The 16,688-nt window shown below is 40.8% G+C and overlaps 1 protein-coding gene across 3 annotated transcripts in view; it reads right to left on the minus strand.

Annotated features, from left to right (window-relative positions):
- Positions 1–28: 28 nt before the first annotated feature.
- Positions 29–16,688, minus strand: part of si:ch211-196i2.1 (collagen alpha-1(I) chain) — a 54,227-nt gene continuing 37,567 nt past the window's right edge. For all 3 annotated transcript variants that reach the window (XM_053850680.1, XM_053850671.1, XM_053850688.1), the window contains 35 exons: positions 16,145–16,198; positions 16,019–16,072; positions 15,609–15,662; positions 15,480–15,533; positions 14,518–14,562; positions 14,298–14,342; positions 12,946–13,053; positions 12,594–12,647; positions 12,456–12,509; positions 12,154–12,207; positions 11,755–11,862; positions 11,135–11,188; positions 10,955–11,062; positions 10,395–10,448; positions 10,191–10,244; positions 10,068–10,121; positions 9,943–9,996; positions 9,529–9,636; positions 9,021–9,074; positions 8,887–8,940; positions 8,733–8,786; positions 8,500–8,553; positions 7,473–7,526; positions 7,334–7,387; positions 7,133–7,186; positions 6,770–6,823; positions 6,459–6,566; positions 5,150–5,167; positions 4,856–4,909; positions 4,317–4,379; positions 4,039–4,204; positions 2,671–2,780; positions 2,297–2,377; positions 2,046–2,228; positions 29–1,973 (listed from right to left, as the gene is read on the minus strand). In XM_053850680.1, the coding sequence (XP_053706655.1) occupies positions 1,824–1,973; positions 2,046–2,228; positions 2,297–2,377; positions 2,671–2,780; positions 4,039–4,204; positions 4,317–4,379; positions 4,856–4,909; positions 5,150–5,167; positions 6,459–6,566; positions 6,770–6,823; positions 7,133–7,186; positions 7,334–7,387; positions 7,473–7,526; positions 8,500–8,553; positions 8,733–8,786; positions 8,887–8,940; positions 9,021–9,074; positions 9,529–9,636; positions 9,943–9,996; positions 10,068–10,121; positions 10,191–10,244; positions 10,395–10,448; positions 10,955–11,062; positions 11,135–11,188; positions 11,755–11,862; positions 12,154–12,207; positions 12,456–12,509; positions 12,594–12,647; positions 12,946–13,053; positions 14,298–14,342; positions 14,518–14,562; positions 15,480–15,533; positions 15,609–15,662; positions 16,019–16,072; positions 16,145–16,198 (2,535 nt within the window). In that variant the 3' untranslated portion in view covers positions 29–1,823. The remainder of the gene's footprint in view (positions 1,974–2,045; positions 2,229–2,296; positions 2,378–2,670; positions 2,781–4,038; positions 4,205–4,316; positions 4,380–4,855; positions 4,910–5,149; positions 5,168–6,458; positions 6,567–6,769; positions 6,824–7,132; positions 7,187–7,333; positions 7,388–7,472; positions 7,527–8,499; positions 8,554–8,732; positions 8,787–8,886; positions 8,941–9,020; positions 9,075–9,528; positions 9,637–9,942; positions 9,997–10,067; positions 10,122–10,190; positions 10,245–10,394; positions 10,449–10,954; positions 11,063–11,134; positions 11,189–11,754; positions 11,863–12,153; positions 12,208–12,455; positions 12,510–12,593; positions 12,648–12,945; positions 13,054–14,297; positions 14,343–14,517; positions 14,563–15,479; positions 15,534–15,608; positions 15,663–16,018; positions 16,073–16,144; positions 16,199–16,688) is intronic.

Consider the following 16,688-nt stretch of genomic DNA (forward strand, 5'->3'; position numbering starts at 1 on the left):
TGAAATATTTGAGTCAATATTTGCATGTTTTTATTCTGTCAACTCACAACACATCTGAGCAGCACCCAAGACAACAGTCCCGCAGTACAAAACGCGAATGATCAGTCTCAGCCAGCTAAGTTAATCACACAGACAGAGCGTACAAAATGAGCATCTGAATACTTTTCCTAAGCAGGAAATAATAGCAATCCTTTACTTGTAATGTCCTTGAATAACATTCAAAGTCTTCTCTCCAGCTTCGCCCTCATCACAGATTCCCTGAGATCTCAATCAAATGGCGTCGCAGCTTTCTGCAGGTTTAATGTCACGGTCATCATCGCCACTGCTGAATCATCCAACGACATGAACCAAGTGAACCCCATCAATCTGCTTCCCAGAGGACAACTTTCTTTCACCGAGAGAGCACCAAGAATGCGAAACATCCTTTGAAAAAATAGGCAAGCAGCCAACAAACATCAAAGGCAGAATCTGTGAAATATTACATTTGCAAACCAGGACCTTTGAGGTTTCTATTTATTGATAAAACAACAGCAATTAAACAAATACGGTCCTGGCACAGAAGAGTTTGGTGGTTTTCAATGACACTTCCAGAGTCAATGCAGGCTCCTGAGTCTTGCCAACGGACGGTGGCGCTGGCTGATTGAATCAGTGACCTCTCAGTTATAAGCTGGACACTCAATCTCCGTGGCAGTGTGGCTCTGTAAAACTTTATTGAATCCCAGTTGAAGAATATTGGACAACTGATGCTGACAATCGAAGGTACTGGGAACAAATGGCGTTCCAATGGCTTGATCAGAACAGGGTCAAAAGACTCTAATAGAGGTGAAGGATGAACCTGAGGGGGCTGGTAGATAATTTGAAATGAGGATTCCAGCAGAAATGTGTGTCCAGGATGTGGGGTGCAGTTCATGTTTCACAAGTCTGTATCATGTGCACTCTCTCGCCATTGCCAGGCAGCAATACACACATCCATCACTCGTGTTATTATGTGGCAGGTCATTTCCAATTACAGCCTTATAACAAGTCATGGCACAGCAAGAGAGTGCGTGACAGTCGGTGAGAGAGACACAGCCGAGGAGGGTAGTTTTAAAGGTCTAAATCCAATAGCTGATAAAAGAGATTCAGTATGTTCTATAAATGATCAGCCTTTTGACCACAGCCTGACCTTGGACATCCTCAGACTACGTTTTGAGTCTGTGTGTTGGAATTATTACTGAATGCTGAATTCAGAAACCGTCACTGCTCAAGACATTAGTGAAAATAAATATTTTGTATTATTAAGATGTTAAGACAATTTTGGTCATGTTATGATATAATCATCAGCTTATGTTATACGTGATCTAAAAAAACATCAGATACCTGAGTCTGAGGAAAGTGCACTTCAATGAGACTTAAGTGCTTCGAAACAGAAGATAAACACCGCGATTAAAAGGTAAAAACAAAAGACCACTGTCTCCCCTTAGAAAGCACCTTGAGTGAAGTGGCTGCATGTGTCCAAGGCAGAGCCATATTAACATCAGCTGTATTCAAAATGCGGTGTTCATTTTTGGAACACGTTGTAAAGGCAGTTAAATGCACAGATGCAGAGCAAGCTAACCAATTTAATGTACATGAAAATGAATATAAAATTAAATTATTTTATACATTCAAATGTAAACAAAGGCCTCCGTGAGTTTGCGGACACTACTTGCTTGCTTTTCGCATGACGTCACGCAAAGTCAATCCATTCCTCCATCATGAGGAGAAGAAAGTGATGTCATCAGCACCTTGACATTCTTCACTGTGAGCCACAGATGATGTCTAGTCGAAGATGTCAGCTGTTTTTAGCTGAAACATGCAGGTCCAACTCGGAAGCCAAAGTGGTGAGTAAAGTGTTCTCCAGACATCACAGCCACGTCCCTGAGAGGAAGCAGCTGAAGATCCTCAAATTCAAACACAGACTCTCGGGCTGCGGGGACCCCCTCCTCGCCAGGCTGAAGGGCAATGTGGGTTACTCAGGTTTTCTTCCTATAAACATGACTTTACCAGTATTTTGTTTGCCTTACCACGCAGTCTTTGAGTGTTCCGAGGTAGCTCTGTCTCCGAGTGTCCGTGAGGAACTTGATGTCTCTGTCGGTGTGTCCCAGTCTGTGTCCTGGATGGCAGGAGTAGGTCAGGTTCTGGATTGCGGTGCTGCTGTGTAATCTCAGGAATCTCAACTGGACCACATCAGCACCTGGATAAACAAACTGTCACACACATATGATCAGTGATTTTTGAAGATAGATATATTCAGATTTTTGAGTTCATTGCTGACCGGGAAGCCCTGCTTCATGTTGCTGAGCCAATGGAAAGTTTCATTTTCGTAAGTTTCTTCCATCCAGGCTTTCATGGGTAACTGAAAACAGAAGATTTTGAACTCAGTGGACACTTGCAGGCTTTTGTGTTTCCGTCACATATTTAACTCCACTGCTTCCTGTTGACATTTTGATTGCCAGCCGACTACAAAGAGTCATGCTTTGGCAACAAACGCTGCCTTTGTAAGGCATGACATCTGAATAAATAGTTGGAGGTGGGCATTGTCTGAAAATTTCAGTGCACAAAATGTGTTGAAAAAATAATGTGCTCGATACATAACTACTGTTCTTCAACGCAACAGAACTGCGTTGATCAAAGGTTCTGTCTCGGTACCTGAGAGAATTGGGGGTGAAGGCAGGTCTGTTTTGATGACGAGGAGAAGCGACAGAAGGCCAGCAGAGCATCAGCTGGGCTGCCCTGGTTGGGGTCGATGTAATACATTCCTGAGAGCAACAGTGAGCAGAAGCACAATGAGGCTTGGTGGAGTAGCATTTCAGAGTGACATTCAGAATGGAAAACACAGTTTCAAGACAACAAAATAGGAGTGATTCAATGCTTTTCCTGTAAGATGTACCTCAAATTATCATTTTGACTGGTGTCTACAGACATGACACTGCATTTCTAAGTCACCAATGATTGCCTTGTTTCCAATGGACATCCTGATCCCTCTTGGAACTCACTGCAGCTCTGAAAGCTAAGACCTTACCTCCCTCAACATATTTTTTCTGTCCCTTTACAAGTCAGATCTCACCCATAGGCAACAATTTACCCAGCATAAAAAGCTGCATCTCTATACTATGGTATTTTTCCCCTTGTAAATGTCCTCCTCTCCTGCCTCTCCTTTGAATAAACCTCACTGCTCATCTCCATCGACTTGAACAGAACACTCCTCTTGTGCAGCAACTCTCACAGGGGGCCTGGATCACCAAAACTATAGTGTATTTACAATCCCAGGGCTGGTCTTCTCACCCACATCTTACTTGACAGCACCACATCCCCCAACAGGCTAACAATCTAACACTGCATCCAATTTAATTTTCATAGCTCTATACAAACATTGTGTGGTTGAAGGCCATTGACCTTCTCACAATCCTTCCCATCGTCTCTTGCTCAGACAATAACCTCCAGATCCCCTCACAATGGTCTACACTTAGGATGCAGGAAAGACATTTCATAAGAGCTCATACAGTAACCTTCACTGATTTCATTCGTCTGCCACGTGTCAGGATATTTAAATAGACACTTAACAAGCCAAATGTTCAACATAGTCAGAAATTCTATTGAACATTAAATCAAACTATATGTAACTGACCGAAACAGAAGGCAATCTCAATGTCCCTTTACATTATTAGAGGATCATTTTAGCATAAAGCACCAGTGTTCTACCTCCAATTCCACCTCGTTTTTTTCTCTTAAAAATACAAACAAACTGATCACTGATTCACTTGCTTCTATTTTCCATTTTCTGTGACTTTCCAGTAGTTGACATTTAGGATCTCTGCTTGGTAGAAAACAGTTGCTCATCTTTGTGGGTCAATATATTAACACATTGGCCATTTCTTCAGCCAGCTATAGAATATCCATCTCTCTTGCTGACCACATGAAATGATGATTATGATAATCAAATCCTAAATATTATTGAGACAGGAAAGAGTGGTCCGTGGCCTGTCATGTAACAGTAACGCATTGGCAAACACTGACCACTAGGGTACTCAGGGTGACAGAGCCAAAGCTCCTGACAGGTTGTCGCTGGATGCTCTTTGCTACCATCTGGAGGATCGACCAACAGCCGAATATCCTGCTGTAGTGAGTCCAGCAAGGCCTGGATCAATGGGTAGTTGGGTTTATCAGACATGTACATCAGGTCCTGGTGAAAGAAACACATCAGTTTCAAACATTTTGAAGAAAAAAAGAGCATTTCAAACATCTACAACTTATAGTCAAAGATAAGCGCTCATATTGTTGAAAAGATAACTTGCCTTGAGCTGAGTTAGAGTGAGGTTGACCGACGGTCCAGGAGGCCCGGGAGCCCCGGGTGGTCCCTGAAACACATGAAGAGTAGAAATGTTTGTCTATAAGAATGCTTTCATATGACATTTTTAATCTAAAAAGAGTATCACAATCATTGAACAAAACTATATTTTTGCATTGTTTGTATCATTTTAATGATTGATTATAAAAAAAGTGACAAAAAAAATGTGACACAAACCTGATTTTATTTAAAGCCCCAATTTTGTCTGAGAAAAGACACTGGTTTTATTGCGAACACAGTGGGAGTGGCTTTACTGGAACACTTCTCGACTAATCAAATATCGGATGGCCTTATCCTTGACCGGCAACATAGTGTCCGCCACAAACCCATGACACGCTTGAATGAACCATCATCAATCTTGCCGCTTTCAATTTGAGCAAAATAGAGAAGGTTATCCCTCATTTAGTTAACAACAAACACGATCAATTAGAGACTCTCATCTTCAATTTATCATGTAAACCATCAAAGATGAAGCTGTTTACTTACCGGGAGACCGGGCCTGCCAGGAATACCAGGCGAACCTTGGAAGCCTTTTAAACCCTGCAGGGAAGAGGAACCATCAGCACAAAGTCTACACTCTCCACACCCCATTAAATACTGAGAATAAATACTGCTGCGTAATCCTTCCACACTACATCCCCCATGACAAAGCGTGACAGTTTTACAACTTTATGCTCTGTCGGTGTAACCCATGATAAAAAAAAAAGTGAATTATCCCTCCAGGGGAAGTAAAAGCAGCAACTCTGTCAGGACAACAGAGTGTGAATTGATATATCATACCTTTAATCCAAACAGACCCTGCAACAGAAGGGAGAACAGGAAACAAATATATGCATTAGTATGATTTTCTGTCATGAATTGCTTTTATTGACGGAGCAGCTCCCAATGCTTTCTGCACTGCGGTGCATTAGGAAGCCATCACACATTAATAATCTCCCCCAACACACAAGCACGCTGCTGCTGAGCTGTGAAGGGTTTTGCAGGCAGCAGGGAAGATGAGCTCACTGACAGATTACAGTCTGCAGGCCTTTAGCAAGACAATAATACTTCCATTGTTTGCTTGAGAGTCATCCTTTCAAAATTTTTTTATGTGACGAATTACCTGCCTGTGTGTGTGTGTTTGAGTCCTGGTTAAAGTTAACCATCTGTTTTGGATGGTTTGGATTGGGGAGAGAGGCTGGGGAGACCATCTTGACAATGAGAAAACCTCAATACAAATAAGAACTTGTCAAGTTAGCCATATGTTTTGGATGGCGGGGTTTAGGGTGAGAGGCTGGGGAAAGTATTATGGCAACGAGAAACCTCACAATGTCCCCACAAGGATAGAAATACAAAAATGTGTTGGTGTGTGTGTGCCTGGTTTAGCTATACTTGTGATGGCTTGAAAACATGCGTACTTGTGAGGACATTTTTCCGGACCCCAAAAGTTAAGAATTAAATTGAGGGTGAAAACATCAAAATAACTTGATAATTATAATTGGGTTTAAGTTTGGTTCAGAGACCTGGTTACGTCACGTTAGTCATTCATTTTGCATGGTTACGGGTGAGAGGTTGGGGAAAGGGTGATGGCAACGAGAGGTCTTCATAAGGAGAGAGATACAAGTATGTGTGTGTGTTGGGGGGAGGTGCATGCCCAAAAAAGAGGAAACATTTTACGCTACAATCAAATCAACAACTCGAAATTCACTCAAGGCTGCACACAGCTCTTTCAAACCACTCATTTCAGTTCACAGTGTGATTTTTTTTGTACATATGAGCACACTTCAGACAAACAGAGCTCCTGAAATAGATGATCGGGAGGACGGTGAAGAAAAACAAGCAGCAGCAACAGGCGGTACACTATCAATTTTCAGTCTTTGGTTTTGTGCCATGTTTTGGTGGCACTTGTGTGTGTAAAGTCGGGACTGCTACCATCCAGATTGCTTCATATAGCCCTGAACCTTTGTATGAAAAGAATAAATAGCTTCATGTTGATCGAGATTACAAGACTTGACACCATGAATACATAGAAAGCTCAGTGACAACAGAATTATCCTTAAAAAATGGCAGATAGTTAAAAGAATTAGGTGCTCAATTCATGTGCACTTACAGGAAGTCCAGGTATTCCAAGTGACCCGATTGGACCAGGGGGACCAATATTTCCCAGCTCCCCTTTTGGACCAGCAAGTCCAGGCAACCCATCATGACCTCGGCTTCCCTGCCACAATATTTAGCATTTTTGGTACACAAAACAAATAAGACAGTCATGAGTTGGATACAAATATTATCTGATGCAGATATCATTGAATTCAATTCACAACATCTCAGTGAATCCTCAGTTTTTCTATAAATGGTCCTCCTGTACAGAGTACATGCCACCATCCAACTTCCAAGTCTTACAGCAAAAAAAAAAAAAGCCACCTTGAGGCCATAATTTCCAGGAGGTCCTGGGAGTCCCATCTCTCCTTTCTCTCCCTGAATACACAAACACACAAGCACATTGTTATTTTCCTGCTGTTTAGAGAATTTGCCTTCAAAAAAGACGAATTCATTTTACACATAAACACCACACCATACAACTTCCTTGCAATGCAATAGCACCTAAATATTGCAACACTAATTTCACATCCCAATATGACATTTTTTTAAATCAAATAAAACATTCTTCTAACGCTCCAAAAACAATATTATAAAAGTTGAACCAAGGTTACATACATGTTCAAAGTTACTTCCGCCAATGTGCATTTTAAGTTTACATTTTAAGCATGTACGGTAAATGCATACCTCAGATCCTTTTTCTCCTTGTTGGCCCTGCTCCCCTTGCACACCTGCAGCTCCCTTGAAAAGATAATTTGGAAAAAGCAATGCACTGAGTTTTCCTCAAATGCATGCGTTTTTATGCAACACATATTTCTTTGAAGCTTCTGCAGCTGATGGAGCAAGATAATAACCAGAGCCAGAGTAAATGTATATAAATTGACTCACAATGAGACCTGACCACCCGAGAAGGCCTGCTGTTCCCATCTCCCCCTTCACTCCCTGAAGGACAAAAACATTGTCAGCTCATGGATCATGATCAAAGAGGAAGGAAAAAAAGATGAGCAGTTGTTCCTTGTTCTTGTACCTTTGGTCCTCTCTGTCCTCGGGTCCCTCTGACTCCTGCCTTCCCTCGTCTCCCCTGCGGTTTGGTTTTCCATGTTTTCAAATGAGGTGAGAGAAAAAGCAAATAAACAGAATGTGAGATTCCTGATGCATGTTTTATGTATCGAACTGTCAGCTCTTTCACAACAGGAATGCCTAAAAGTATATGTACAGTGTTTCCCCTAGGTTTTTGTGCTATAGGTTTAACTTAATAATGTATTATATTCAAAGTATAAGTCTAGAATCGTCATGTACAAGTAAACTGACACTGTTCCATCGTGATATTGAAATCACATTACACATTTGAAGACGCTGGACGAACCTCATGATTCTGTGTCCTGCGAGACTTAGATTTTGTCCACTTGAGGCCACCGTAGTGTTACAAGCCTGAGTTGTTGCGATTAAAATGAGGACTACTCCATTTCTTCTCATGACCAGCATGTAGTCTCTGAAACTGGTATTACCAAGGTCCGCTTCTCTCGTTTCTCTCTCTCCTCTGCAGGCGCATCTCCACCGCTGTTATGTGTCACCCTTCAATCCCAAGTTTGCTCAATGGATATGCACATTTTGACCAACCACGTGGAACTTTTACAGAAAGAAGTGAGTCACATGCTGAATTCAGGCGACTTAAGAGCCTGGTTTAATGTGCCTGCCCATGTCTCTGTGCCCGCGCAATGATTTTAATTTTTTTTTAATAACAGCAGTGCACTAGATTTTCTCCCACTCTAAAAGCATGAGGATGTGTTTTCGGCGCACTAAGCAGCAGGTGCAGCAGGCTTGTCAAAAAGGATAAACTTCCACTCATCACCGTATGGTTTGCACCAACATTCGTGCTCTGCCCACACTGGTTCTATTCTATTTTTGAATTCATTTCCCCCTGAATTTTGCATTTATTTATTTTATTTATTTATTATTTCACTGCAACTTAGGTATATCCCCAAACTTCATGGAGGCATGGACTCTGGCCGCAAATGGAGGTGATCCTTAAACTTTGTTGCAAAACTGTTTACCCTTCTCCCAGCATGACCCCTTTTCCCGGATGGTCCGAAACTGCCTTCATCTCCCTGTAGAAGGAATACATATCACATGATTGAAATCACCTTTAACTACACGCTCTCCAGCCACATCTTTTTTGTTGACTTCAATACATAATTTGTATATTTTTGTATCTTTATTTCGCAAAAACAGAATACAAATGCAAATTAACTACAGGGTTGTTGACGGTGTAACAAAAGTCGTTTACCTTCTCTCCTTTGTCCCCTTGTTTACCGTCTGGCCCCTGTCGTCCTTTAAGTCCCTGTGTGAAAGGAAACAATTATTATTATTCGCTCTAATAACAAGTAAATGAAGGCAATAAACTGTTAACTGTTTTCTATTAAAAAAGTCTTTTCATTCACCATAACACCTGCAGGCCCTGGAGGACCCCGAGGTCCCATTTCCCCTGGCCGCCCCTGCAGTTGAAAAAAGTTGGGGTTTTCATTAAGACTTAAACACAGCATAATTCATAGTGATGAACTGATATCCTGCCAACCTCCAGTCCTGGCAGACCCGACGGACCCTCGATTCCAGGAAGCCCCTCTTCTCCCTGCAAATGAATGAATGTCAATTAGATCACACTTGAGAAAATACATTTTGAGCAATGCTATCAAGAAAGCACACGCTGGCACGTATCCATCTAAGGGGAAAAATAATTTGCTCCACAGTGAGTAGATTAGCTGAAAACAACATGCATCACACGCAGGAAGATGAGAAATGTTAATTAATATATTAACCGCCACCGTCCATATTTATACATTCTTTTCAATGCAGCACTTCATTCCAATGTCAACAGAAATCTTAGTTGGACTCACTAAAGCACGGTCCCACATAATAAAGCAGTGGTACTGTGTCCATGTTGTGTGCAACATGTGCTGTCACACTGACAAATGTTGTAGTGAGGATGGATGATTTGGTTATAGATTTCTTTTCAATGGACATATGTGTTTTTTGTTTTGTTTTTTTTTCCCCAAGATAACAGTGGATGAAACTGTGACATTTACCTCAGGACCAATTGGGCCTCCAGGTCCTGGATCTCCCTTCTCACCCTGGGGTCCTGGATCTCCTTTAGCTCCCTGCTCTCCTTGCAAACCAACCTTTCCTTCCAAACCCTGAGGGTAAAATCATCGGAACATTAGATTCTACACCACCGTTTGGACTTCACTGTAGTTAATTCAAAGTTCTCCAAGATCTGCTTGTTTATTTCGTAAACTGCATATATGCAAATTGGCTGGAACAGCGGGTTGACCTTGTTGTCCGGCCTGGAGTAAGATATCCATTTACTTTGTGCTATTGGCTTTTCAACAGGGTTGAAAAAAAACCCCCATGATGGCAACATGACAACAGATGATATTAATACAGGAACTATGGAATTTTTGTTTTGGTAGGAGCTTAACTGAATGAATACTTTCACATACAGGAAGTCCCCATCTTCCCATGTCTCCTTTGGTTCCTCGTGGTCCAGGGATTCCCTGCAAACAAAACACAATCATCAGCCATTTTTGTAATTCATATACAACATAACAATTTGCCATCTACATACCAAAAAGCCTGTTGACCCAGGAGGTCCAGGACTTCCAAATGGCCCGGACTCCCCCTACAGCAAGGAGGAATTTGAATTACATTGAGGTAGAAAAGTTGAAAACAAGAAGTGGTCTGTGTGTACCTTTTGTCCCGGAGGTCCATCTGGACCTGGGAGTCCTGGAGGACCTTTAGGTCCCTTGAACAAGAAGGCAGAAAAAAATAAAAGAAATACATACAATTATTGTACAAATGAAAAACAGATTAACCAAAGTTGACCAAATGGTTTAAAGGGTTAGATAAAAATACCAAAAGTGCGGTCTTCAATATCAATAGCAAAAACACATACCTGTAACCCCAACAGACCTATGGTTCCCAAATCGCCCATCAATCCTGGCTCACCCTGGTCAGCAAACATGCAATGGCATTAAAACATGCTAACATCTATTTGCAACTGTAATTTTGTCTATCTATATAAGACGTACGAGCAAATTCAGGATCAGAATTATAATGAAGTCATCTATCATTCAACAAACCTACACCAAGACTCTTATGACTTTATTGATATCCACAATTTTTTAATTTAGTATAGTCAATTTAGTAAAGTCAATTTCAGGCTGTCACAAACAACTGCCTCTCAGCACTTAAATGTTATATCTAATAATGTATTCACAGAAAAAAAGAACATCTCAGTGTCAGTGTTCTGGGTGTATATCGCTTTGATCTTAGTCTGAATTATTGCACTTCAGCTTTTCATATTCAAACAAGCATTTTCTAATGTTTTTCAGGAGGAGATGGGGTGAGGAATATCTTAGGAATATTGTAAACACGGTGCTGAATACTGGTTGTGCTGAGTATGACAGAAAAATGCATTGTTATGTTGATCATAAATACAATGTAGTTACCAACCATGAGTCCAATGTGGCCCTTCATTCCTTTTGGCCCTCGACCACCATTTCCCCCGAGATCTCCCCATGGTCCCTCTCGACCAGAGAGGCCATGAGGTCCCACTTCACCCTGATGAAAAGAAAATCAAGACACTTACACACAAATCATTCACTCCAAATAACAATAGACATTTTCAGTTACTTTTTCCCCTTTCAGTCCAGGATCTCCAACATCACCTGGAAGCCCGACATCCCCCTGCCGAGGCCGAAAGGACATTTGTCATTGGATCAAAGGAAGAGGTTTCACTGCAGCACACTTGTAAGGTTAGTTTATGAAAGATGACAGATGGTTAGACTTGACCAAATATTAACAATAGAAGAACTGCGGTTCAGCATCCAAATAATTAATTATTGAGCTGTTATCAGACCTTATTTTTCCTTAACTGTTTTCTTTTTCCTTAGATAGGTGTGTTTAAAAGGTGCCTATAAATAAAAGGCACTCTCTTGCTATTGTAGTTGCATTTGCATTTATTTACAGGTAACTCTACAGTATTGTTTAAGTGATGATACAAATGTGTGTTAAACTAGAAAACTATAGAAGACCTGAATATGGTCAGGACTACACATACATTTGAAGCTTTGCACAAGAACACCTTCAAGAAGTTTCTCAAACACACTACAGGTAAAAAGAAGCAGAACTGCAGTAAAAACAGAAATAAAAAACAAACAAACATTGATTTCATAATGCTGTGAGTCTTTCTACCACTTGTGTGGCTACAGCAAACACATACACTAACTGAGGACAATAAACATGAGACAAACCTCTGGACCGACTGGTCCCGTGGTTCCCATCTGTCCTTTTAGGCCTTGGAGTCCTCGCTCTCCGGGTAGCCCAGGAGGACCAGGTTTCCCACATGACCCTTTGTCCCCCTAAATGCCAAAAATAGAAAGTAAATTCGGAGTTTATTCAAGTTTAAATAAACATTGTTATAAAGGAAGAATATGAAGAACAAACTGTTTTTATTGGTAGATTGAGCTGGTGGACGAAACTTTTAATGACTCTCGGCCAAACACCCAGTGCACTTTAAAGCTACCTAATTTCTCCTTATTACATAGCCCACTTAAATGACCCAAAAACAGACATATTAGCTTTCTCTTACTTTAATAAACACTGAAAATATATTGTGACTCAAACTTTGCTCCACAAAGAATTGCACTGACCTGGTCCCCCTTGTGTCCAAGAGGACCCTCCATGCCTGTTTGTCCTGTGAGACCCTGTTGAGTTAGGAAAGTCATGATGACATGATTATTGCAGATCACTATTGTGTCACCAGGATCATATAGCTCATTGCTTGTGAAATACATATGCCTCACTACACGCTCTATTTTTATAAAATGATTGACAATCAGGACAATTTCATGTCATGATCTTATCATCTAATCATTAGCATCTAATTACAGAAACTTGCTGATGCATTGAGCTCAATACATTTCAAGTGAATGGTTTTGGCAGTTCAACCTACCTGTGGGCCATCCAGTCCAGTTTGGCCAACATCTCCAGGAGGTCCAGGAAAACCCTGAATGGTACAGTCATAGATTTAATGCAGGACATGGGTGTATTTTATCAATGTGATAAATGACGACGAAGCAAGCTACTGTACCTTCTGGCCCATTTCTCCTGCTGCTCCGAGAAACCCATGCTCACCCTCAGGACCCTGCGGACAAGATGATGGAGATGAGAAGAGTAATAATAACAGGACAAGATAATATCATCGGTCAGTGAGTAAAAGTTAAAGCCAACAATTAATAACTTGTTTTGCTTGTGACAGAGTAACTAGAACTTTCGGGAGAAACAGCTGTCATTTTCCCCAACCTACCTTGGGCAGTGAATCCAAACTATATCAGAAAACAGGCCGAGATATGAAGCAGTGTTACGTATATGACGGCCTCATTAATCCGAAGACTGCAGTACTTGAGTAATCACATGACTTCAGACGATAAGTACCCACTCACTGTCATTCCAACTGGTCCCTGTGGTCCTGGTGGTCCCAGGGGGCCGATACTTCCGCCTGGTCCTGGTTTACCTGGGGAACCAGCACTGCCTGGTAGACCTGCTGGACCCTGCAGCAAGGATACGAACACATTTTATTTCATTTTATTATTTTACAATTATGAATTAATATATCATCATTTCAAAAGCAGTACAGAACCCTTTACAATTTGTTTAGTGAAAGCATGTTGACGCAAGTGCAACCTTCCCCTGCTCTTTATTTCCTGATTTTGAAGCCCAAACTTCTTGAGAAAAATCTTTATTCTTCTTCAATTGTCCTTGCTCTCCTGAAGATAGTAGTAAAGTAAATAGTTTTACTACATTTATACTTTCACAGTCTCATAAGAACACACGATATAGACAGTTGTGCATTACTATAGTTTGTTAGTGAACAGAATAACCTGTTTTACATATCTGTATTTGCTGTTGCTGCAGGGGTGATGGATTTTAGAACCTTCCCCCTCCAAACAAATATACTTCACTAATTTCAGCTCATTTTGCCTCTTCATTCATGTTTTATCTACCCATTCATCTGTCACCTTCAGTCTATTTACTTGCTAATTTGTACAGTAGTATCTCCAGGACAGCAAGGACACTGAATAAAGACTTTTCTCAAGAGGTTCGGGCTTTTAAATCAGGAAATAAAGAGCAGCTGTGAATGATGCAGAGGAGCATCAGAGAGAGGAAGCACAGTCACAAGTCAGCTCCACGAAAGACAAGAGCGATGAGTAGCGGTTCCAGCCAGCAAGCGAGCAACAGGGGGTGAATACACCAGATAGGTGAGTCTCCATAGTGTGTATTCCAGTCTGAAGCAGCTGTTCAGCCACAGCCATGGAGAAGACAAACAGCTACGGACCAGCTTCCTCGAAGACTCTTAATATTTCAGAGCAGCTCCCTCAAAGACAAATTGACAAGCATGTGAATGATGACTACCATAGGATTTTCAGTCTTCCTACAGTTGAACTTTATCAGTGTTGCTAAGAGTCATATTCATCATGTTATATTACAGGGCCATGTAAATATTAGGTCACAGTACAACTTCACAATTTCACTTGCACGGTCTAATAATAACATATGATATATGACATAGACGGTTGTGCTTTGCTATAGTTTGAGTACCCTGTTTTACATTTCTGTATTTGCTGTTGCTGCAGGGGTAATGCATTTTCTCACCTGTGAAACTAAAAAATATGTTCAGACCCTATGGACCGTACCTGTCAGCACTATGAACCATAGATGAAACGTAGAGTGAACTCAAGCAATGCATTTTCACACATCCTTTCCTAACTAAAACAGTCATGTCACTAAAACTCACTTGAGGCCCTGGAATCCCTTTCAGCCCTTCATCGCCAGGTCGACCCTGTACAAGCAAACATAGGCAATGTTGAAAAATTAGTCATCATTATTTATTGCCAGCATCACACTAGATGTTGAATCACAACTCAAAAATTGTCAACCACTTGGCATCGCCAAACATATTCTCAAGTGACAGATGAATAATTCAGCACTAAGCATCTACTAAAGCGCAAACTAACCTGTGGTCCTGGTGGCCCCTTCTCACCAGGCGACCCTGGGTGACCCTAAGAAACAACGAGTCGAGTCAGGACAAGCCAGCAGCACATGCACCTCAAATTTTTGTTTCCAAGCCATTCTTTATGTCATCCGACACATTTGTCCTGTTGACACTGCGATTTCCTACCATGATGGATGCAGCTTTCACTGGCAGACTATACTCAGAACTTTGCATTCACAGTTCATGACAGTAAATGATGGATCAGTGACACAGTTTTATGTGACTCTGTGATAAATGGAACGTATCAGATCAACAAGCAGAAGGGTTGCAAGAACTATTCTTTATAACAGCATCCCACAGACCTCACTAAAGCATTTTAACATTTTTTCAAAGATCTCCACTACTATTCAGTCACACCTAAAATAACCCCTTCATCAAATTTCTCAAACAATAGTCCTCTCTCATATATTTATATAATGAATAATATAAATATACACTTTATATATATATAAAATATTTACTTCTTTTGCCATGAACAAACAAAAAACAGTTGTAATGACAATTCATTTAATTCACATATTAAGAGGTTGATAAAGACCATTTGTTGGTCATTTGCTTGTGGTAATGATTTAAAGAGGAGCTACTTAAACAGGAGCTGCATTCCAGTGAGTGCGTTTATGAATAAACCATCGTAAGAAATGCTCCTTGTAAAGTTGTTTAAGGCTGAATAAAAATGTACTCCAAAGCCAAGAATAACACAGCTGAGAAACCCCACTCCAGATTAGATTTTTCAGCAGAGTTTTGGAAGTAAATTGACTGGCATGCATTTTATTGTCTGCAAATCAATAAAGTAACTGAAGAAAGCTTTTCCACTGACTATTTGTGAATCCGGTAACACATTTTTAACAAGTGTTTTATTTGTTGGACACACCACTTTCTACAAATTAGCCAACATTGGAGAAAGCATGTGGACAAAACACTTACTGGAGGTCCTGGTTTGCCGGGAGGGCCAGGGAAACCTCTCAGGCCTGGTTCACCCTTATTAAAAAGCATAGCAGGATTATAATTCAACGTGAAATGAGATGGAGGCTGGAGGCATTCATCTCAACATACCCTTTCTCCTAAAGTGCCTGGATGCCCACGCACACCGGTGTTTCCCTGGAGGCCCTGATGGAAGAGTTGAAGCACAGAACTATCAATAATTGACAGGCAACAGAACAGAAAAAAGTAGATTATTAACTTTATTCATAAACTTTCAGAAATCCAAATCAAATCCAGACCATATTAGTAACAAGACCGAGGGCATTTTATTGATTGAACTTGTAGTACAGTAAGATACTGTGAGAGAACCGGTCATATTGCATGTCATGGACAAATTTAATCTGTGATATAATAAATATTTGTCTTTCATAGAATATCAGAAAAATCTGGGACTGAATGCATGCAGGTTATTGACACAAATCCATATTCGATAACCAACTTCAGGAAGTGTAGTAGTGTATGAACACTGCTCAATCACTTACATACATGCCCACTGGACCCTGAGGTCCCTCTGACCCAGACTTTCCTGTAAAACCCTGAAACCACATTCAGATGCACGGTTACTACTTTAGCCGGACAAATTGAACCACTGATTACTCCAGACTCACAATTTCCCCTGGAGGTCCTGGAGGACCCGGAGGTCCTGACTTTCCTGGGGGCCCCTGTGTGCGAGAGCATATGATAAACCACCTGCATGTACATATAAGACGACAGTTGATGAACACAAAACTGAGAACAGTGATATTGATAGTTAGTTGACATCATCATGACTATCAGACCAAGATCCATGTAGTTCCAGTAGTTTACAATTTATATACAGTTACATTTAATTTGAAGGAGACATAGCTGAACATGTGATAGTTGTTTTGTGAGTCTCAAACATTTTAATAGGAGCAAGAACAATCTGATTCGAAGTCAAAATGAACCAGGTGTATTAATACAATGTAATTCTGCAGACAGACGTTTGATATTTTAATGTCTCCTTCATCAATGTGGCTCTGCATGACGGGGGACACTGATCCATCAGGAGTGGGCTGCAGATTATGTTTCAAAGATCAGAGAGCTCTTGCTGCTGCTTATTAATGGATCATGTATGTATAATTACATTTAGTGATTAAAAAGCAAGTAGCGATGCTTGAAATGAAGTCAACT

This window comes from Synchiropus splendidus, chromosome 1, assembly GCF_027744825.2.
Source record: "Synchiropus splendidus isolate RoL2022-P1 chromosome 1, RoL_Sspl_1.0, whole genome shotgun sequence".
NCBI classification, from domain to species: domain Eukaryota; kingdom Metazoa; phylum Chordata; class Actinopteri; order Syngnathiformes; family Callionymidae; genus Synchiropus; species Synchiropus splendidus.